This window comes from Oncorhynchus mykiss, chromosome 3, assembly GCF_057628025.1.
Source record: "Oncorhynchus mykiss isolate SJ-2025 chromosome 3, ASM5762802v1, whole genome shotgun sequence".
NCBI lineage: Eukaryota > Metazoa > Chordata > Actinopteri > Salmoniformes > Salmonidae > Oncorhynchus > Oncorhynchus mykiss.
This window is the reverse complement of record NC_143024.1, coordinates 80,865,366-80,890,075: the sequence shown is the minus strand read 5'-3', so window position 1 is coordinate 80,890,075 and position 24,710 is coordinate 80,865,366. Positions and strand designations below refer to the sequence as shown.

General features: G+C 42.3%; 1 protein-coding gene across 1 annotated transcript in view; it reads right to left on the bottom strand.

The window, feature by feature from the left end:
• Positions 1–1,700: 1,700 nt before the first annotated feature.
• Positions 1,701–24,710, bottom strand: part of LOC110504559 (unconventional myosin-XVI) — a 225,468-nt gene continuing 202,458 nt past the window's right edge. The window contains exons 34-36 of the mRNA XM_036975024.2: positions 22,143–22,228; positions 16,633–16,722; positions 1,701–3,823 (exon numbers count right to left, since the gene is read on the bottom strand). Coding sequence (XP_036830919.2) covers positions 16,675–16,722; positions 22,143–22,228 — 134 coding nt within the window. The 3' untranslated portion in view covers positions 1,701–3,823; positions 16,633–16,674. The remainder of the gene's footprint in view (positions 3,824–16,632; positions 16,723–22,142; positions 22,229–24,710) is intronic.

Below are 24,710 nucleotides of genomic sequence, written 5' to 3'. Positions count from 1 at the left end.
AAAAAACTATCTGCCTATATCGAATCTCCCATTGCTCTTTAATGTTTTAGAAAAAGCTGTTGCACAGGAACTCTTTGCCTTCCTGAAGACGAACAATGTATACGAAAGGCTTCAGTCTGGTTTTAGACCCCATCATAGCACTGAACCTGCACTTGTGAAGGTGGTAAATTACCTTTTAATGGCGCCAGACCGAGGCTCTGCATCTGTCCTTATGCTCCTAGACCTTAGTGCTGCTTTTGATACCATCGATCACCACATTATTTTGGAGAGATTGGAAATTGGTTTACACGGACAAGTTCTGGCCTGGTTTAGATCTTATCTGTCGGAAATATATATCAGTTTGCCTCTCTAGATGGTTTTTCCTCTGACATATCAACTCTAAATTTTAGTAGTTCCTCAAGGTTCCGTTTTAGGACCACTATTGTTTTCACTATATGTTTTACCTCTTGGTGATGTCAGTCAGAAACATAATGTTAACTGTCAGTACCATCCATACATTCACACAGTCAGTGAAATGCAGAGCTTGGGTGTTCAGAAGGTTGCAGGGACGTACCCATATAGAGTCCTAGAGGACCTGGAGCACCTGCCTTTTTGCCCTCCTATGAAAAAAGTGCCCTTTTGATTAGTGGCGATTTTTTTGTATAACTAATTACTTTTATTCATTTATTCTGGTTTCTTTTCTCTCTTGTAACATTAAATGAAACACATTGACTATCAATCTAGATCATTTCATAAACTCTTAAAAGAAAGATGAAAGTCCCATCCCCCACTCTTTGTCACATGCACGAACTAGCTACCCACAGGTGCCAGGTATGGAGTTTGAAATGAATATCGGCAGTAGGTTACTTTGGAGTTGCTAGCATGTGTTGTCTCATGATCAGGGATAGGAAAGGGGGCAACTGCAATTTGACTGTTTGTCAGTAGAAGAACTTGAAATCAAGTAAAGACTAGTTCGCTTGTTTTGACAACATAGCCTACATTATATAGCTGAATCATCTAGCCTACATTAGAGATGATCAGCTCATATAGCCCACCTCGGTAGTGGTTCTATTGTTCTTAGCCTACAATGTGTGAGAAGGGACCAACTCTTGTAGAAAATCACCGCTTATTTCATATTTTAACCTCAAATTAGAATTTGGCTACAGGAGCAGTAGAAAAGTGGAATTAGGGTTCATCTTTGTGGAGGGTGTGGGGTTGCTTTGAGCACCTGCCCCACCAAAGGTCAGGCACGGCCATGTCTGGTTAAGTGGCTCACTCCTAATCTGTGACTGATGTTGTCTAGCTTCATTACTGTTTAAAATTGAGTGTTTCTTATCACTCACTCACACACACACACACACACACACACACACACACACACACACACACACACACACACACACACACACACACACACACACACACACACACACACACACGGTGCGGTCAACAACCAATATAGAGCTTGTGATGGCGTTGCTAATTCCTATTAAAGGAGGATGATCAGTGTACATGAGAAAACAATCAGAGCTACTTCCTGGGTTTTACAGTCACATCAATCTTCTATGATCAAATGGCTTGCACAGACACACCCATCCAATTTACCATGGCCAGTGTTAGGTGCCCCTTACCACAGATCTAGGATCAGATTACCATTCTCTCAATCCTAACCATAACCATTAGGGGGATGTTGAAAATATTTGATCCTATATCAGTGGTTAAAGGCAATTTTTTAGCTACTTTTTTATGATGTGGACACCACTCCACACATCGATATTGTGCAATTTAACATCCTAACAACAATCAGACAAATAAATGATAGGAAACATCAGTATTTCTGACATGAGAAAATTGACAACAGTTTTACAATGGAGTCACAGGGAAACAAACAAACACACAAGATAAATACAGTTTAAAGAAGTTTCATATCAATAGGCAATCATGTGGCAAAAAAAGGTATTCACATTATAAAATGAACCTCTGCTCTTTGCCTCAGTCATTGCATGAAACTATCTTCCATATAGACAATTTTCTCTTTCCATCTTTCCATTTCTGTGCTCTTCTGCTATAGTAAATAAAACATTTGGACATTAAATGGTCATGGCTAGATGGGATACAGCATTTTAGCTAACTCTAACCCTTTTCCTAACAACCTAATTATCCTAACCTGCTGCGTACATTCTTTTAACCCGCTATGAAAAGTCTATTCTGACATATGCTGTAGCTCATCTAGTCAAAACCACATTAAACGTCAGCCATTATTCACAGGGAGGTTACCCTGGCAACGCCCTCTAACCCCTACAGCATCCTGGAGGCGGTGATGGGATATTATTGAGGTTGGGAGGGTAATGAGGAGACAGGGTGGGGGAATGAGGAGGTTGAGGGTAGCTTTACTTGAGAACTCAGTTGTGCTTGAGTTGCAGCCTTGAATTCTACAGAAACTTGTAGACTCCTAACATTGTTTTACATAAGATGTAACACATCAAACGATTCAGGTGCAAATGGGACACTAATATGAAGAAAGTACAGTTTATTTCTATGAGATGTTTGTAAAATAAATCTAGATAAGAAGTACATTGAGGGACTGCCAGAGATAGTTGTGTGTTGGTCATCTACACTGTTCCCTATTCAGTCTGTTTGTGTGCTTTATTAACTCATCAGTAAAATACATTATCTGTAGCTGAGTTTGACTGGCCTCCTGTTATATGGCACTAAGGCCAGTAAAAACCTTACAGAACATTGATACAATCTGACCAATGGCGTTCTTTCTTCATGAACTAGCTACTATCCCCATCGTTGTCAAAACAGCTTTGATTTAGTGTTGTCTAGTCAGTAATACTTTTAGCGTGTTTTCTGGGATTAGTATCCATCACTGGGCCGGTGGGGGCAGTACATATCTGCACTCAGTATGGTGTTTGGGTGGCTCTTCCATACAGTTTTGTGCTAAAGCGAAAGGCTGGTGGCTAGCAGGGGGTGAAAGAAGTGCACCTTGGGGTTTCCTTGACCTCTGATCTATTGTTGCCAGGGTTACAGAAGCACCTGAAGCACCTAGTTGCCTGTGCGAGGCTAAAGCGGTAGCTGATACCTGAAGGAGTTCAGAGGACTAGACAGGAGTTTTACCTGCTCAGATCACATGATCTGGAAAACTTCCTGGTCCTAGAGATGGTGACTGTTCTGAACACCAGACCAGTGAGATTCAACAGAGGATATGCACAGGGGGGTATACACACTGTTCTGCACATAGGCACAGATCTAGCCCAATGATGAGGCTCCCTCTCTGGGTTCTGAGCTGGAGGAGAGTCCCTGGTCACAGAACTTCTGCAATCCCTGCTCTGTCATGCCAAGCCCCCTCCTACTATCAGATGAGAGAGCGAGACAGAGAGAGAGAGAGAGAGACTGAGAGACAGAGAGAGAGAGAGACAGAGAGAGAGAGAGACAGAGAGAGAGACAGAGAGAGAGTGGAAGGAGGGACATGGATTGTGATTGCTGCTCTATTCCATTTCTCCCTCCTTTCTTTGTAAATGCTCTTGTCGGTTGGATTGTCTTATCTTATGCATTGTCTCACTCTCTGATGGACCTGTCCTTTGCCCAATGGGGTGGCAGACCTGGGCAGGAGGGAGGGGCAGGAGGCAGGGTGTAGACATGAGAGGATGTGTGAGGAGAGGAGAGGGGTGGTCGGTCGGTCATCCTCCCACTATAGAGAGGACCTCCTATTGGCCCAGACCAGCGTAGTGTCCGGGTTTCGTAGTGTTCCGTTGGTGTCCCGTTGGGTCCTCCAGTCGGCCCGCCCCTCCCCCAGGTCAGCACCCGCGTTTCCTCCACACCCACGCAGATGTTGGATCACCTGGCAGAAGGAGAGGGGTGAATTATTATCAATCCTAGAGAAAGCAATAGGCAGACATCATAGAGCACAGTCCAGTCCTGTAGATATGGCCAGGGTGAGTAGGACCCAGAAACATGCTGAGTTGTGTGTAATGACAAGCAGTGGGGTAATGGTGGAGAATAGGGAAGACCAAAACAACTCATCTTATCTCAGATATCAATGGCTTTCTGAAAGACCTGGAGGAAAATCTATACATCATACAGAATCATATTCTCATCATGATCTGGCTGGAGCAAACCTCCATATCAGCTGAAGAGAAATAGGCCATCCAACCCCGATCCATCATTCTGAATGAGACATAACCATTGAGCTGATTCCCTCTCTGTTCCCTCTCAGTGTGCCAGTTTCCTTCCAGTCCCATTAGAACGGAGGCAGAGGAAATGAAACCGTGGTAGGCAGGGGGACGCCCCATTTTGATTGAAATCTTTAAAGACATAATTTCCATATCCTGTTCTGGACAGTCTATATATCAACACCAACAGGGACGGATGCAAGGTGTGTCTGTGTGTTTGTGTGTCTGCACGAGTGTGCGTGTGAGACGACAATGGGCTCTGACAGAATGGTGGCATGAGGCAGCAACCGGCAGGGCAACAGTGTTACGGTTCTGGTTTTGCAGGGATGTTGTGGATGGGGATGGGCGTAAGCACCTGCCTCTGGTTCAAAAGGGCCAGTCATGTCATTTTTGGTGACCTTATTTGACCTTTTCTGCTGCTTTTGAGTTTGATTCTTGTTCGAATCCCAGCGATAGTTTTTAATATTTTTGATTCAACTATCCCAAACCTTAACGATTACCTTAACCATTCGGAGTTAGTGCCTAAACTTAACCTTAAGCACCTTGAAATCTTACGTTTTAGAAACATTGATGAATGTCTAATTCTGACATGAGACTGTGAGAGCTGGTTGGAGGTGAAAGTGATTCCTGTCTTTGTGATCTGTTAAGAGAGGGAGCCGAGGAGAGCATCAAGGCTAAATAAAACCAGAGGGACTCCGCAACATTTTACACACACTGCCAAGCATACAGTACAGCACTGACACACTCTAGGAATCCAGGAGACACACACACACACGGACAGACAGACACAAGCACATGCACACACACACACAGATTGATTGCCTGTACCAGCACAGTGCTCAGCGACCTAATCCATAATTTACACATCCCTGCCAGGCTATTCTGAGCCCTGACGCCAGGAACACTGGCTACTGAAACAGCAGACAGGAACCCTATGTCCTACTGCCAAGCACGTGCACACGCACACACACACGCACGCACACACACACACACACACACACACACACACACACACACACACACACACACACACACACACACACACACACACACACACACACACACACACACACACACACACACACACACACAAACACACACACACACACACACACACACACACACACACACACACACACACACACACACACACACACAAAGAGAGATGCATGAGAGAGACAGGAACACACACAAACACACTGACATTATGCTATCCCAGCCACGTTGCTCAAGATCCAAGGGGAAATTTGACTTCTGTCCAACTACCCAGGACGTTGGGAGATTACTTTAAAAAACGGCCACTAGGGGCAACGGTGAGCGCTATTACCATCAAGTAGGCTTGGGTTTGCTAGGGAGTTGTGGACAGGATGGAAGTAAGCCGCGAGTTTCGGCTCCGAGGGTGTTCAATTCCAGTGCTTGGCACACATTTTAGTTTTTACCTTATCCCTTACGTTAACCCTGACCTTGACCCCGACCTTGACCTTAACCCTTTCCTTAACCCTGACCTTAACGTTAACCCTTACCTTAACCCTGACCTTAACCCTGACCTTAACCCGTACCTTGACCTTGACCTTAACCCTTTCCTTAACCCTGACCTTAACCCTGACCTTAACCCTTACCTTAACCCTGACCTTAACCCTGACCTTAACCCTGACCTTAACCCTTACCTTAACCCTGACCTTAACCCTGACCTTAACCCTGACCTTAACCATTCAGAATTAAAGCCTAAACTTAACCATCAAGTTGTTTCTTTTGGAACCCTAACCCTATCCTTAACACAACCGTCTAAATTTGAAGTTTGGAGAAACGTTGGAATCTGAAGTCAAATTGGTAAAACTGTAAGATCTCGTTGTCTATCCATATGTTAAAATGCAGAAGTCCAGTGTGACAGACTGTGATTCTATGACCCTCTCTACTCCATAGTGAATGACATCATCCCCATTTGGTAGTAATGGTGTTGCGGTAGTCATTGTAAAGATGAGGTCATTAATTTACCCCAACACACAGGCTTGTAAACAACCAACACAGACAGACAGCTAATTCACACTCTTTTGATAGAAAATTAAGTCACTTTGTTGTTGCGATTTCAAATAAGAAAAAGATCAATGGCCACAACTGGGAAGCATACATTCAAACACACACGTATACACTCAGAGATGTGTGTTGGTGTTTTAGGGCATGAATTAGAGAAGGAAGTGTGTGTGTATAGTCAGGTGGAAAGATGAGTTAGAGAACCACTAAGACTCTTCTAGAGCTGGCCGTCCAGCCAAGCTGAGCTATAGGGGCAGAAGTGTTTTGGTCAGGGATGTGACCAAGAACCTGGTGGTCACTCTGACAGAGCTCCAGAGTTCCTCTGTGAAGATGGGAGGACCTTCTAGAAAGACAATCATCTCTGCAGCACTCTACCAATCAGGCCTTTATGGTAGATGGAAGCCACTCCTCAGTATAAGGCAAATGACAGCCTGCTAGGAGTTTGCCAAAAGGACTCTCAGACCATGAGAAACAAGATTATCTGGTGTGATGAAATCAGGATTGAACTATTTGGCCTGAATGCCAAGTGTCACGTTTGTTTAACACTTTTTTTTGTTACTACATGATTCGATATGTGTTGTTTCAGACTATTGATCTCTTCCCTATTACCCTACAATGTAGAAAATAGTAAAATAAAGAAAAACCCTTGAATAAGTAAGTGTCCCCAAACTTTTGACTGGTACTGTATATAAATTATATACAAATATTTTTTAAATATATTTTCCTTTATTCTTTTCTAATAGCCCTACCACCTTTCCCCTAATTGGAGTAAACTAATGAACAACAACACTTAGGCTTCTACTTCCATCTTATCAATATTATATACATTTGACAGACACAATCTATTTTACAATAGTTACATTTAGTTTGTTTTTACTCCTATCCTTCAGCTACCCTCAACACCTCTCAGATATTTTTGAAGACCATCCTGTTTAATTTCTATTTGCCATATAATTTTAGCTGTGCTGTTTCACAAAACGTCTGATCCTATATACATTTTACGGACACAGTATATTTTTACATTAGTTATCTTGTTGTTATTAGTCCCACTCTTCAGCTCCATCTATCTATTAACATCATCCATATTGGATTTCTATTTGATATATATTTTTCAACTGTGCTGTGATGTTTCACAAAACTTCTGAACCTTTAGTTTCTCATAGTTTCTACAGATTGTAAATGAAAGATAACATTTTGCTATAAGTATTATTATATTATTGATCGATTGACTATGACTTTTCAGATCGCCCAGTAGTGCTGTCTCCAGGTAAATGATGCAATTCTTCAGCAGTTTCTGGACTTGAGACCAAAAACAAGCTACATATGGACAATACCAAAACAAATGATCTAATGATTCTGTCTCTTCGCAGCAAAATTTGCAGAGCTGGGATGGCTGTATCCCGCATATATATAACATTTTATTTTTTGCAAGAATTGTGTAAAATAATTTAGAATTTTTAATAATAAGGTTTTGAATCTGGAGTCGTTTTGCATATCAGTTCATAAACCATGTGCCATGGAATTGGTACGTCACAAATCTCTTCCCAACTATTTCGCAATCTATATGGCACAGCTGTACATTTTCTGGTCCTTAAATTAAACTGATATACTTTTTTATTTATCACAATTTTCTTTAACCAATTTTGGGCCCAGAGACCAGTTCCTTACTTTTTCCCCGTTCCATTTTTGGGGGCAGACTTGGCTCTCAGCTTCTCTGTCGGATGTCCTTGGATGAGGGATGCCCTTGGAGCTTGTGCTTGGACCACACACACAAATGCACGAATGCACAAAACACACACACACACACACACACACACACACACACACACACACACACTGATACCAGACTCTTATTATTGTTGCTAAATACTGCACAATTTACCCCTTTCCAAAAACACATGTAAGCAGCCGTGCATGTTTTTTTGTTTCTTTGTCTGTGCACATGTGTTTATACTCAGAGTACATTCACCCTGACCTGTGCCAAGAGACAGTGTATAAATCAATATGGTGATAGTATGATAATGTTATGGTAATAAGATGATCATCTGGGATGAACAGTGGTAATTCACAGCTGTCAATCAAAGGTCAGGGGTGACCACCTCCCACTGGGGTCAGACACTGGGGGAGCAGAACAAGGGGAAATCAGAAAGAACAACGTAGACCAGTACACATCAACATACCCTGGGTTTTAGAACACTGAGAGGGTATGGTGAAGAATTTATGGTCATGTGCAGTAAAGGTTTGGGAACCCCAGGCTTAGGGAACCCAGCGGGACGGACACACACAACATGATTCAATTCTGAGAAAGCTCTGCGTGCAACAGGACAACCATACTGGGCATGCATACAGACATGGACACACACACACAAACACACATCACAAACACATACTCATGTAAGACTGGGATTATCCTTAGTTGATGTGGTTGGACAAGCTCTGATGCCTCTCAGTCTCGCCTTCTCCTCTCCATCCCTCTTTCAATCATTCTCTCTTTATCCCTCCTTTCCTCCTTTCTGTCCCTTTCCATTCTTTATTGTGAAACAGCCCTAAGTCAGACATTCCAGCCATCGTTCAAAGAGCCCGCTGGTTCTAACAAAAGCACGCACGCACACACGTACGCACACCGGCTGTGAGAATTGGCAACAACATCTCCTCCACACTGACTCTTAACACAGGGGCCCCTCAGGGGTGTGTCCTCAGTCCTCTGCTGTACTCCCTGTTCACCCACTGCGTGGCTTTGCACAACACCAACTCCATCATCAAGTTTGTTGAAGACACCAAACTTGTAGGCCTGATAACCAACAACGGTGAGTCATTGCATAGGGAGGAGGTAAGTGAACTGGCATTGTAGTGCCAGTACAACCACCTTTCCCTCAACATCAGCAAAACAAAGAAGTTGATTGTTGACTTCAGGAAGCTAGAGGGAACATGTCCTGATCCACATCAACGGGATTGCAGTGGAGAGAGTCAGCAGTTTTAAGTTCCTCAGTGTCCACATCACCGAGGACTTGACATGGACCAACAACAACATCACTCTTGTCAAGAGGTTGCAACAGAGCTTCTACCTCCTAAGGCGGCTGAAGTCCGGCATGCCACCCCAGGACGTATCCAAATGCTGCACCATAGATAGCATCCTGACCGGTTGCATCACGGCCTGGTACGGAAATTGCTCCATCCATGACCGCAAGGCCCTCCAGCGGAGGGTAAAGATGGCCCAGTACAGTACATCACTGGGACTGTGTTCCCAACAGTCCAGAACATCTACTCGAAACGGTGCCTGGGAAGGCCTGCCGCATCGTCAAGGACCCACATCCCAGGCACGAACTGTCTATATCCTTACTGTCGGGCAGACAATATCGGAGAAAGAGGTCTGTGCCAACAGGTTCAGAGACAATTTCTATCTACAGGCCATCAGAAGACTGCTGAACACTTGAACTTGACTGACCACCTGTTCTGATTCTCAGCACGTTTGCGCGCGCGCACACACACACACACACACACACACACACACACACACACACACACACACACACACACACACACACACACACACACACACACACACACTTGAACTTGACTGACCACCTGTTCTGATTCTCAGCACGTTTGCGCGCACACACACACACACACACACACACACACACACACACACACACACACACACACACACACACACACACACACACACACACACACACACACACACACACACACACACACACACACACACACACACACACACCACAACTGCTGCTACCAGACTTATTATGATTGCTAAATACTCCACAATTTAAACAATTGCCCCTTAACCCCCTCTTCCCCAAAACGTGTGTAAATATTGGACTATAAATGGTGCCTTCCTGTATTATACTTATACTAAAATGTTTATTCTATTGAGCCATTTACTTTATGTTCTTATTCTTATATTTTATTACTGTATTTACATTTAACCTGCAAGTAAGCATTTCATTGGACGGTGTATACCATGTGTATCCTGTACATACCACTAATAAAACTTGAAACTTTAAAACACTCACAAACACACTACCCATTCCAGTACTGATCTCTTCTGATCTGCTAATCCTACATAAACACTGTTTGGAATGTGACTAATATAAAGGGGTTCTGGGTCGCAGAGTCTTTCCCAGCTCTTCAATCCACTAATCATAATGGAGCTGGGACCGGGTTCTATCCAGAGGCTCGATTAGATAGGGGAAGGCGAATGACGTCACTTCAAAGTCCCTATTGAGTTTTCCCCACCAGTTATCTTGTCATAAGAAAAATGATAAGTTCCCAAGGTTTGAAATGAAGGGCTTTTTCAGGGCAATGCTGAATGCGTCTTTCGTTGTGTTGTTATAGGAGGAGAGGGACAACAGGTGCACAGGGATATCCACAGGGATATAGGAGTTACTTTAATATAGAACTATGGAACTGCTGCGTACTATCTCTGGTACATGTTTATGTTGAATGGAGATGGATGATTTCATGATCCTGGGAACAATGCTAGGTTGTCTTCTGAGATAGAGTATACTGTATGACTCAATTCTTAACCCTGACGTATTTTTCCAAAGTCGCCCTACATCTGTCGTTGCGCTAATTTGCGTCATCAAACTATTTTTTTTCATATCCTGATACAGAAATCAAGGGTTTTTGAAGAGACAGGGAAATACAGGTCAAGGATCTACATTTCACATTCAGAAATATTGCAATTACAAGTAATTTTTTAGAATGAAATAATCTACGCAGATCCCTTCAACAATTGTTTTAATCATAGTCAAAGATACACATTAAAATAAGATTTAAGAAAATTAAGCTGTTGATGAATACCACACAGAGAGAAAGGGGGATGGGCGCCATGGTTACAGAATAGACACAGTTGAAGTCGGAAGTTTACATACACTTAGGTTGGCGTCATTAAAACCCGTTTTTCAACCACTCCACAAATTTCTTGTGAACAAACTATAGTTTTGGCAAGTCGGTTAGGACATCTACTTAGTGCATGACACAAGGAATTATTCCAACAATTGTTTACAGACAGACTATTTCACTTATAATTCACTGTATCACAATTCCAGTGGGTCAGAAGTTTACATACACTAAGTAGACTGTGCCTTTAAACAGCTTGGAAAATTCCAGAAAATGATATCATGGCTTTAGAAGCTTCTGATAGGCTAATTGACATCATTTGAGTAAATTGGAGGTGTACCTGTGGTTGTATTTCAAGGCCTACCTTCAAACTCAGTGTCTCGTTTGCTTGACATCATGGGAAAATCAAAAGAAATCAGCCAAGTCCTAAGAAAAAAATTGTAGACCTCCACAAGTCTGCTTCATCCTTGGGAGCAGTTTCCAAATGCCTGAAGGTACCATGTTCATCTGTACAAACAATAGTACGCAAGTATAAGCACCATGGGACCACGCAGCCGTCATACCACTCAGGAAAGAGACGCGTTCTGTCTCCTAGAGATGAACGTACTTTGGTGCGAAAGTGCAAAAAAATCTAGAAAAACAGCAAAGGACCTTGTGAAGATGCTGGAGAAAACAGGTACAAAAAAAGTATCTGTATCCACAGTAAAACAAGTCCTATATCGACATAACCTGAAAGGCCGCTCAGCAAGGAAGCAGCCACTGTTCCAAAACAGCCATAAAAAAGCAAGGCTACGGTTTGCAACTGCACATGAAGAAATGTCCTCTGGTGTGATGAAACAAAAACATAACTGTTTGGCCATAATGACCATCGTTATGTTTGGAGGAAGAAAGGGGAGGCTTGAAAGCCGAAGAACACCATCCCAACTGCGAAGCACAGGGGTGGCAGCATCATGTTGTGGGGGTCCTTTGCTGCAGGAGGGACTGGTGCACTTCACAAAATAGATGGCATCATGAGGCAGGAAAATTATGTGGATATACTAACTAAGCAACATCTCAAGACATCAGTCTTGAAAGCTTGGTCGCAAATGGGTCTTCCAAATGGACAATGACCCCAACCATACTTCCAAAGTTGTGGCAAAATGGCTGAAGGACAACAAAGTAAAGGTATAGGAGTGGTCATCACAAAGCCCTGACCTCAATCCTATAGAAAATGTGTGAGCAGAACTGAAAAAGCGTGTGCGAGCAAGGAGGCCTACAAACCTGACTCAGTTACACCAGCTCTGTTAGGAGGAATGGGCCAAAATTCACCCAACTTATTGTGGGAAACTTGTGGGAAGGCTACCCGAAACGGTTGACCCAAGTGAAACAATTTAAAGGCAATGCTACCAAATATTAATTGAGTGTATGTAAACTTCTGACCCACAGTTCAAGAAGAGGGGTCAATGTAATAGTCTGGAGGACATTTAATTAATTGTTCAGCAGTCTTATGGCTTGGCGGTAGAAGCTGTTAAGGAGCCTATTGGTCCTAGACTTGGCTCTCCGGTACCGCTTGCCGTGCGGTAGCAGAGAAAACAGTCTATGACTTGGGTGACTGGAGTCTCTGACAATTTTATGGGCTTTCCTCTGACACTGCCTATTATATAGGTCCTGGATGGCAGGAAACTTGGCCCCAGTGATGTACTGGGCCGTACACACTAGCCTCTGTAGTGCCTTACGGTCAGATTCCGAGCAGTGGCCATACCAGACGGTGATGCATCCGGTCAGGATGCTCTTTGATGGTGCAGCTGTATAACTTTTTGAGGATCTGGGGACCTATGACAAATCTTTTCAGTCTCCTGAGGGGGAAAATGTTTTGTAGTGCCCTCTTCACGACTCTCTTGGTGTGTTTGGACCATGATAGATTGTTGGTGATGTGGACACCAACCCGCTCCACTACAGCCCCATTGATGTTAATATAAGGGCCTGTTCGGCCCGCCTTTCCTGTAGTCCACGATCAGGTCCTTTGTCTTGCTCACATTGAGGGAGATGTTGTTGTCCTGGCACCACACTGCCAGTCCTCTGACCTCCTCCCTATAGGCTGTCTCATTGTTGTCAGTGGTCAGGCCTACCGCTGTTGTGTTGTCAGCAAACTTAAAAATGGTGTTGGAGTCGTGTTTGGCCACACAGTTGTTGGTGAACAGGGAGTACAGGAGGGGACTAAGTACATACCCCTGAGGGGCCCCAGTGTTGAGGATCAGCATGGCAGACATGTTGTTGCCTACCCTTACCACCTGGGGGCGGCCCGTCAGGAAGTCCAGGATCCAGTTTCAGACGGAGGTGTTTAGTCCCAAGTTCCTTGGCTTAGTGATGAGCTTCGTGGGCACTATAGTGTTGAACGCTGAACTGTAGTCAATGAACAGTATTCTCACATAGGTGTTCCTTTTGTCCAAGTGGGAAAGGGCAGTGTGAAGTGCGATTGAGATTGTGTCATCTGTGGATCTGTTGGGGTGGTATACGAATTGGAGTGAGTCTAGGGTATCCAGGAGGATACTGTTGATGTGAGCCATGACCAGCCTTTCAAAGCACTTCATGGCTACTGATGTGAGTGCTACGGGGAGGTAATCATTTAGAAAGGTTACCTTCTCTTCCTTGGGCACAGGGACTGTAGGGACTGTCCTGTAGCGTAGCATCCATGTCATCTGAGTGGAGAAAAAACTGCATCTGTCTTTCGTTTGAGAAGATTACTGACATGGAGAAGAATTTACACCCACCTTTAGCACACTTTTGTGAATGAGTGTGTGTGTGTGTGTGTGTGCTTCTGTGTGTGTGGTGCAAGAACAACCTCGAAGGGCGTCCCTCAGCCAAGGATGTCCGACAGAGAAGCTGAGAACCAAGGACTGCACTCAAACGTGATTAACATTCTCCAAACATGCTATTAACCTTCTCCAAACATGCGATTAACGTTCTTCGAATATGTGATTAATGTTCTCCAAAAATGTCCGTCTTTGAGTGGGGCCTATCCACATATTTACTGAGGGGGTGATTATGTGGACACAGAGCCCACCTTTCCTCGCTCCCTAGGCTACTTATACAAGGGTTAGCCAAGGGGTCACTTCAATGATCCATACAGCATATTGGTTTACACACTTAGATGGTTAAAACCTGTTTGGGATAGGGGGCAGCATTTTCACGTTCTGATGAAAAGCCTTCCCAGAGTAAACCTACTGCTACTCAGGCCCAGAAGCTAATATATGCATATTATTAGTGGTATTGGATAGAAACCACTCTGACGTTTCTAAAACTGTTTGAATGATGTCTGTGAGTATAACAGAACTCATATGGCAGGCGAAAACCTGAGAAAAATCCAACCAGGAAGTGGGAAATCTAAAATTTGTAGTTTTTCAACTCATTGCCTATCGAATATACAATGTCTATGGGGTCATATTGCACTTCCTAAGGCTTCCGCTAGATGTCAACAGTCTTTAGAACGTTGTTTGAGGCTTCTACTGTGAAGTGGGGGCAAATGAGAGCTGATTCAACCAGAGGCCTGCCAGAGTGCCAGGAGCTGATCACGCGCGCACACGTGAGAGCAAACTGCGTTCCATTGCAATTCTAAAGACAACGGAATTCTCCGGTTGGAACATTATTGAAGATGTATGTTAAAAACATCCTAAAGATTGATTCTATACTTAATTTGACATGTTTCTACGAACTGTAATATGACTTTTTGAACTTTTCGTCTGAAATTTCGCCTGGACTTGCCCGCGCCTTGTGAGTTTGGATTTGTTTACCAAACTCGCTAACAAATGGAGGTATTTGGACATAAATTATAGACTTTATCGAACAAAACAAACATTAATTGTGGAACTGGGATTCCTGGGAATGCATTCTGATGAAGATCATCAAAGGTAAGTGAATATTTATAATGCTATTTCTGACTTTTACTGACTCCACAACATGGCGGGGAATCTGCATGGCTTGTTTTTGTGTCTGAGCTCCGTAATCAGATTATTGCATGGTTTGCTTTTTCTGTAAAGCTTTTTTGAAATCTGACACAGTGGTTGCATTAAGGAGAAGTATATCTATAAGTCTGTACATAATAGTTGTAGCTTTTATAAAAGTTTATTATGAGTATTTCTGTAAAGTGATGTGGCTCTCTGAAAATTCATCGGATGTTTTCGAGGCACAACATTACTGACCAAAAAGCGCCAATGTAAACTAGATTTTTGGACATGAATATTAACTTTATCGAACAAAACATACATGTATTGTGTAACATGAAGTCCTATGAGTGCCATCTGATGAAGATCATCAAAGGTTAGTGATTCATTTTATCTCTATTTCTGCTTTTTGTGACTCCTCTCTTTGGCTGGAAAATGGCTGTGTGTGTTTTTGTTACTAGGCTCTGACCTAACATAATCATATGGTGTGCTTTCACTCTAAAGCCTTTTTGAAATCGGACACGATGGGTAGATTAACAAGAAGTTTACCTTTAACTTGGTGTATTGCACTTGTGAATGTATGAAATTTTCAGCGGAATGTTGTCGAGCGGAACCCCTAGCCGTAAGAAGTTTTAACTCCCCAACTATAACTGAGCTGCTCTATAGGATAGAACCACTCACTGACATGCTACCTCATGTAAACTTTCCTTAACGTTAGGTATTTATCTCCACCTCACCAACTTTGAGTATTTATACCATTAACTCTCTCACTGTCCTGATTTTCCCTATACACTTTAGTCACTACGGGCCATTTCCATGCACACTTCTCTACTCTGCATGTGTGACCTTCACTACCTAACTCTAACTCATCTTTCCACCTGACTATACACACTTCTCTACTCTGCATGTGTGACCTTCACTACCTAACTCATCTTCCCACCTGACTATACACACTTCCTTCTCCAATTCATGCCCTAAAACATAACTTATAACGTCCTCCATAGGCATTTTGTTGAATGAACAATACAGTAATTGGTTTAGCTTTCCCTCCTATAGGCTTGGTGGAGGTTTACGTAAACCTGTACAATCCTTTCAGCTCAACATAAGTGACTGAGGGTTAGGGGTTTAACTGGAGATCACAACCCCCCCCCCCCCCCCCCCCCGCAGCTCAGTGGTGTCAAACTCATTCCATGGAGGTTCTAGAGTCTGCTGGATTTTGGATTTTCCTTTTAATTAAGACCTAGAAAACCAGGTGAGGGAGTTTCTTACTAACCAGTGAACTTAATTCATCAATCAAGTCCAAGGGAGGAGCAAAAACCTGCAGACACTCGGCCCTCTGTAGAATGAGTTTGACACATAACCTAGCTGAATGTCAGACCAGAGAGTCAAGCTCAGAGTCAAACCCAGAACTGCAGTTTCCTTTTTGAGCAATGAGTGGAACAGAGTAGGATGAGGCTGCCCCTTATACTCGCATATCCCCTCCTAATGGTTAAGGTTAGGGTTACAGGGATAATAATCTGATCCTAGATCTGTGGTTACGGGCAACTTTACTTGGGAGCAGGGTGACAGGATACAAGAAGGATACAACAGGGAGAGGAAGTGCTGAAAGGAGAGGAAGGGAGAGCAGCGAGGTAGGGTATGATACGGATGACGACACTCACCTCGTCCCTAAACGTGAGGGGTGCTCCCAGCGCCTCCCTGCCTTAGAGCGCAGCCCCTGCACCGAAGGGTGAGAAGTTGAGATGACCCCTCTGGAAGAAGATAAAGAGAAGGAGAGAAAGAGAGAGAGAGAGAGATACACAAATACACTCCAGAGTCAATGGGGTCAAAGAACCATTAAGGACATACAGTTTGAGCAATAAGCACTGTATGAAACCTGACATATGCTGAATGCATACCGTATTCTTTGAATATTAAATGTCGGTGTCATGGAATGCTTCAGTGGATTCTGTAGCCTAAGATATGCCATCGTTGGCACAGTCAAACAAAAGGGAATGACTTCTCCACATTATACCATGTCAGATAGACAAGTTAAACATTTGGAGAAGGAGAGAGCACATCTTTATAGAAAGTGAAAGAAAGGACTGGTTCAGAATGAACCTGTCTAGAGAGTGCTACTCTGTCAGGGGCTGTTGTAAGCCAGAGTAAGAATAACTAGACCTGTCAGAATGTGCTGGAACATCAGCATTTTACACTACACACTAAGAAGCTCCTACTCTGTGATCGCCCCTGTGTGCCAGACAAAACTCATAACCCTCTCTTCCGGCCTTTTCAGGAACATTAGCTCTGTGTATGTCTCTGTAATGGATATAGCATGGATTCTCCATTAGCTAACCCAGGGAACGGGAACACCATGTACCTCCTCAGCGTTCATGGGAATCTAACGGGAATACTGTGCCCTGAGCCGGTCAGAATGCCGCTAGGAAGTTCTTGTTCGCTTCATTGCTACATGCACCTCGTCTTGACTCACATCTCAATCCCTATCAGATCCAATCAATAATTATGTAGAAGGATTTGAATTGTGTTTTAACAATGTGGATCAATGAGGAGCGGATGCATCCTGTAATCTTCTGACCAGGACAGTTTGAGACGGGTAATGTCAAAGGAAGTCAGACAAAAGAGCAAATATCCTGTCCTGATTCCTGCTTGACCATAATATTACATGAATATGTTCCTGTTGTCATTATGACTTGAGTCCTGCTCTACACCAGCCAGATTTGACAGTGGCTATGAGAGAAGTCAATGGAAGAGGACAGTTACAGAGCTGAGGGTTATATGGAGCCAGGAATTTTTGCTAAACATGTATCCAGACCAGGAAAACTCTGGTTTACATGGTCATCAACATCTCTTAGCCTTGACATGGGTCCTCCACTAGTTTGTGGTGGTGGTGTGTCAGTGTTGGTTTAGAGAAACAGCCTGTTCTCATCGAGTAGACGTAACATAGTAAACGTAAATCTGGGACACTCAAATTGGTATGATATATTACGTTTGGTATGGTTCCATAAGACAGAAAGTTACTTAAGGCAAAACTAAAGTAAGGTGGTTGGTCGGGGTGGATGGGTGTGAATATAACGCAAACATCTAGCAATGCAAAGGTTGAATGTTTGAATCTCATCACGGAAAACTTTAGGATTTTAGCTAATTAGCAACTGTGCTAACTACTTTTTAGCTACAGTGGCTTGCGAAAGTATTCACTCCCCTTGGTATTTTTCGTAATTTGTTGCCTTACATCCTGGAATTAAAATAGATTTTTTGGGGGGGTTTGTATAATTTGATTTACACCACATTCCACCATTTTGAAGACGCAAAATATGTTTTATTGTGTAACAAACAAGAAATAAGACAAAAAAAACCTGAAAACTTGAGAGTGCATAACTATTCCCCTCCCCAAAGTTAATACTTTGTAGAGCCACCTTTTGCAGCAATTACAGCTGCAAGTCTCTTGGGGTATGTCTCTATAAGCTAGCCACTGGGATTTTTGCCCATTCTTCAAGGCAAAACTGCTCCAGCTCCTTCAAGTCTGATGGGTTCCACTGGTGTACAGCAATCTTTAAGTCATACCACAGATTCTCAATTGGATTGAGGTCTGGGCTTTGACTCAGCCATTCCAAGACATTTAAATGTTTCCCCTTGAACCACTCGAGTGTTGCTTTAGCAGTATGCTTAGGGTCATTGTCCTGCTGGAAGGTAAACCTCTGTCCCAGTCTCAAATCTCTGGAAGACTGAAATAGGTTTCCCTCAAGAATTTCCCTGTATTTAGCTCCAACCATCATTCCTGACCAGTTCCCCAGTTCCTCAGTCCCTGACAAATAAAAACATCTCAACAGCATGATGCTGCCACCACCATGCTTCACTGTGGGGATGGTGTTCTTGGGGTGATGAGAGGTATTATGTTTGCGGCTCATTTTTAGTCTCATCTGACCAGCGTACATTCTTCCATATGTTGAACACCAAACATGTTTGCTTATTTTTTTTCTTTAAGCAATGGCTTTTGGTATGGCTTAAAGTGTGTATGGCTTAAAGTGGTCCTATGGACAGATACTCCAATCTCCGCCCGCTGTGGATCTTTGCAGCTCCTTCAGGGTTATCTTTGGTCTCTTTGTTGCCTCTCTGAGTAATGCCCTCTCTTGGCAGGTTTATTGTGGTGCCATATTCTTTACATTTTTTAATAATGGATTTAATGGCGCTCCGTTGAATGTTCAAAGTTTCTGATTTTTTTTATAAATCTGCACAAGTTTGTCCTTGACCTGTTTGGAGAGCCCCTTGGTCTTCATGATGTCGCTCATAGTGCCGCTTCTTTGGTGGTGACCCTTGCTTAGTGGTGTTGCAGACTCTGGGGCCTTTCAGAACAGGTGTAAATATACTGAGATCATGTAGCAGATCATGTGACACTTAGATTGCACACAGGTGGACATTATTTAACTAATTATGTGACTTCTGAAGTTAATTGGTTGCACCAGATCTTATTTAGGAGCTTCATAGCAAAGGGGGTGAAGGAAAGCTGCCGTTACCGTCAATATTACTCGCCAACGTGAAATCATTGGACAATAAACTAGACGAGGTACGATCACGAATATCCTACCAACGGGACATCAAAAACTGTAATATCCTATGCTTCACGGAATCGTGGCTGAATGATGACATGGATACACTCTGTACCGGCGGGATACACTCTGCACCGGCAGGAGAGAACAGCACACTCCGGTAAGATGTGGGGGGGGCGAAATCTAAGGACGTCTCTAGATTTTGCTCGCCTAAAGTTGAGTATATTGTGATAAACTGCAGGCCACACTACTTGCTTAGAGAGTTCTCAGCTATACTTTTCTTGGCTGTTTATTTACCACCACAGACAGATACTGGCACTAAGACCGCACTTAGTCAGCTATATGGAATATGGAAATAAGAAAACAGGAAACCACTCACCCAGAGGCGGCGCTCCTAGTGGCTGGAGACTTTAATGCATGGAAACTTAAATCAGTTCTACCAAATCTCTATCAACATGTTAAATGTGCAACCAGAGGGGAACAAATTCTAGATCACCTGTACTCCACACACAGAGATGCCTCCCTCCCCCTCCATTTGGTAAATCCGACCACAACTCTATCCTCCTGATTCCTGCTTACAAGCAAAAATTAAAGCAGGAAGCACCAGTGACTCGGTATATTAAAAAAAATGGTCAGATGAAGCAGATGCTAAACTACAGGATTGCTTTGCTATCACAGACAGGAACATGTTCCGGGATTCTTCCAATGACATTGAGGAATACACCACATCAGTCACTGGCTTTATCAATAAGTGCATTGAGGACGTCGTCCCCACAGTGACTATACGTACATACCCCAACCAGAAACCATGAATTGGCAACATTCGCACTGAGCTAAAGGGTAGAGCTGCCGCTGTCAAGGTGTGGGACTCTAACCTGGAAGCTTACAGGAAATCACACTCTGCCCTGCGACAAACCATCAAACAGGCAAAGCGTCAATACAGGGCTAAGATTGAATCATACTACACCGGCTCCAACGCTCGTCGGATGTGGCAGAGCTTGGTTAGAGCCTGTAAGTAAGCATTTCACTGTAAGGTCTACACCTGTTGTATTCGGCGCACGTAACAAATAAACTTTGATTTGATTTGGAATACATATGAACGCACCCCTTTTCAGTTCTTAATTTTTTTTAACATTTTTTGAAACAAGTTATTTAATTTTTTTTACTTCACCAATTTGGACTATTTTATGTATGTCCATTACATGAAATCTAAATAAAAATCAATTTAAATTCCGGATTGTAATGCAACACAATAGGAAAAACGCCAAGGGGGTTGAAACTTTTGCAAGGCACTGTATTTTGCAACTATTTAGCATGTTAGTTAACCCTTCTCCTAACTCTAACCCCTAACCTACCTGTTGTATTCGGCGCACGTAACAAATAAACTTTGATTTGATTTGGAATACATATGAACGCACCCCTTTTCAGTTCTTAATTTTTTTTAACATTTTTTGAAACAAGTTATTTAATTTTTTTTACTTCACCAATTTGGACTATTTTATGTATGTCCATTACATGAAATCTAAATAAAAATCAATTTAAATTCCGGATTGTAATGCAACACAATAGGAAAAACGCCAAGGGGGTTGAAACTTTTGCAAGGCACTGTATTTTGCAACTATTTAGCATGTTAGTTAACCCTTCTCCTAACTCTAACCCCTAACCTAGCTAACGTTAGCCACCTAGCTAAAGTTAGCATTATCCACCTAACCACCTAGCTAACACTAGCCACAATAAATTGGAATTGTAACATATTACATGTTTAGCAAATTCATAACATATTGTATGAATTGTAATTCATAACGTATCATACGAATTTTAATTCATAACATTTCATGTGAAATGAATGATGGACATCCACAAATTAATACATACCATACGAAACGTAACATATCATACTAAATGGAGTGTACCGGATTTACATTTACTATGTTACGTCTACCCCTCAGTCCAGGTTGAGAGAAATGGTTAGGGAGAGTTATGGTGGTAGAGGAGAGAGTTAGTCCAGGATCTGGTATCAGGGTGTAGGGTTTTATCTCGTTTGCTGCTGAGGTGTTATTGGTTATCTAGGAGAAAGGGTGATTCTGTCCTGGTGAATATTTCATGCCCTGTTTGAATTATTAAAGCTCAGAGCGCAGGTGTGTGTGTTTATCAACAGAGATGTACTCTCGGTCTGTCAAGACGATTCATGGTTTCCGCTTGATCCGTCTCATATGATGCAGATATGTGTTGGTGTGTGTGAGTGTGTGTATAGGTGTGTGGGGGGCATTAAATCCAATCCTGTAACCATAGACCACAAGCATTGAGTGTCTTGGGACCTAGGAGAAGCTCACATGTCACAATTGAAATGAAACGCTCAATACCAGCACTGTTAGTCCTACTGAAAACACAACAACACCCAAAACAGAAGAGCATGCCAAACAGAAATCCCGAGTATGTGTGTCACCCGCCAAAATAAAAGGAGCAGAGCTAAAATGGCAGCATATTCACAGAGAGAAAACCCTGAAAAGACTTCTGTGTTTAAAAAGGGGATGTTGGGCAACCTGATCGAAACGAGTTTACACAACAGAGGGACAGGGCTACTCTAACCATCAGCACAGTAAGGAGGAGATTGAGTGTGTGTTTACCTGGGTGTGATGTCTGTCCATATGTCTGTGCAGAGACGATGAGCTGGAGGAGTTTGACTTGATGTGACCCTCATCTTCCATTGAACCTGAAAAAAATAATATTTAAAAAATCATGTTAAAAATATACACACACACACACACACACACACACACACACACACACACACACACATACACACACGAGAGAAAGCCATCAGTCAGTGAAGCCACTATGAAAGACAGAAGTGGAGAGATGGGATAGACAGAGTACCTGAGGCAGGAAACAGCATTGCAGTGGAGGAGAGGAGAGTACTCTGTCACTTCCACCCTTTCACTGTAATACTGGAATCCCACTCAGCTTCTGGATCAAATCATGTATTATCTATCATATATTACTCCTATCTAGTGTCTTTTATCATGTATTAACTCCTGTCTATTGTCTTGTATCTATCATATATTATCTCCTGTCTATTGTCTTTTATCTATCACGTATTACCTCCTGTCTATTGTCTATCATGTATTACCTCCTGTCTATTGTCTTTTATCTATCACGTATTACCTCCTGTCTTTTATCTATCGTGTATTACCTCTTGTCTTTTATCTATCATGTATTACCTCCTGTCTTTTATCTATCATGTATTACCTCTTGTCTTTTATCTATCATGTATTACCTCCTGTCTATTATCTATCATGTATTACCTCCTGTCTATTATCCATCATGTATTACCTCATGTCTATTGTCTTTTATCTATCACGTATTACCTCCTGTCTTTTATCTATCATGTATTACCTCTTGTCTTTTATCTATCATGTATTACCTCTTGTCTTTTATCTATCATGTATTACCTCCTGTCTATTATCTATCATGTATTACCTCCTGTCTATTATCTATCATGTATTACCTCCTGTCTATTATCTATCATGTATTACCTCCTGTCTATTGTCTTTTATCTATCATGTATTACCTCCTGTCTATTATCTATCATGTATTACCTCCTGTCTATTGTCTTTTATCTATCACGTATTACCTCCTGTCTTTTATCTATCATGTATTACCTCTTGTCTATTATCTATCATGTATTACCTCCTGTCTATTATCTATCATGTATTACCTCCTGTCTATTATCTATCACGTATTACCTCCTGTCTATTATCTATCATTTATTACCTCCTGTCTATTGTCTTTTATCTATCATGTATTACCTCCTGTCTATTATCTATCATGTATTACCTCCTGTCTATTATCTGTCATGTATTACCTCCTGTCTTTTATCTATCATGTATTACCTCCTGTCTATTATCTATCATGTATTACCTCCTGTCTATTGTCTTTTATCTATCATGTATTACCTCCTGTCTATTGTCTTTTATCTATCATGTATTACCTCCTGTCTATTGTCTTTTATTTATCATGTATTACCTCCTGTCTATTGTCTTTTATTTATCATGTATTACCTCCTGTCTATTGTCTTTTATCTATCACGTATTACCTCCTGTCTATTATCTATCACATATCTATCATTTATTACCTCCTGTCTATTGTCCTGTATCTATCTCCTTTCTTCATCTCTGTCTGTCTCTCATTATTAATATCCCAGCATTCACATATTCAGATTCAAATCAAAATTCAAATTATTAGCATGAATGACAAAGCCACTGTTGCTAAAGCAAATTGAGATATGCATCAACAGTAACAGAAAATAATAATAATAACAACAATAATATGCATGATAATAGTGATGATGATTAGAGACAGTAGACAGGATACAGTGCCTTTGGAAAGTATTCAGACTTCTTGACTTTTTCCACATTTTGTTACGTTACAGCCTTATTCTAAAATGGATTAAAAAAATACAAAACAGAAACCTGTTATTATCAAAAGTATTCAGTCCCTTTGGTATGAGACTTGAAATTGAGCTCAGGTGCATCCTGTTTCCATTGATCATCCTTGAGATGTGGCCACCCCTCAGAGCCTTGTTCCTCTCTAGGTTTTTTACTAGAGAGGTTCTTGCCTTTCTAGGGAGATTTTTCCTAGCCACCGTGCTTCTACATCTGCATTCCTTGCTGTTTGGGGTTTTAGGCTGGGTTTCTGTACAGCTCTTTGTGACATCAGCTGATGTAAAAAAGGCTTTATGAATACATTTGATTGGAGTCCACCTGTGGTGCATTGATTGGACATGAAGTGGAAAGACACAAGCCTGTCTATATAAGGTCCCACAGTTAACAGTGCATGTCAGAGCAAAAACCAAGCCATGAGGTTGAAGGAATTGTCTGTAGAGCTCAGAGACAGGATTGTGTCGAGGCACAGATCTGGGAAAGAGTACCAAAACTTTTCTGCAGCATTGAATGTCCCCAAGAACACAGTGGCCTCCATCATTCTTAAATGGAAGAAGATGGGAACCACCAAGACTCTTGCTAGAGCTGGCTGCCAAACTGAGCAATCGGGGGAGAAGGGCCTTGGTCAGGGAGGTGACCAAGAACCCAATGGACACTCTGACAGAGCTCTAGAGTTCCTCTGTGAACCTTCCAGAAGGACAACCATCTCTGCAGCACCCCACGAATCAGGCCTTTATGGTAGAGTGGCCAGAC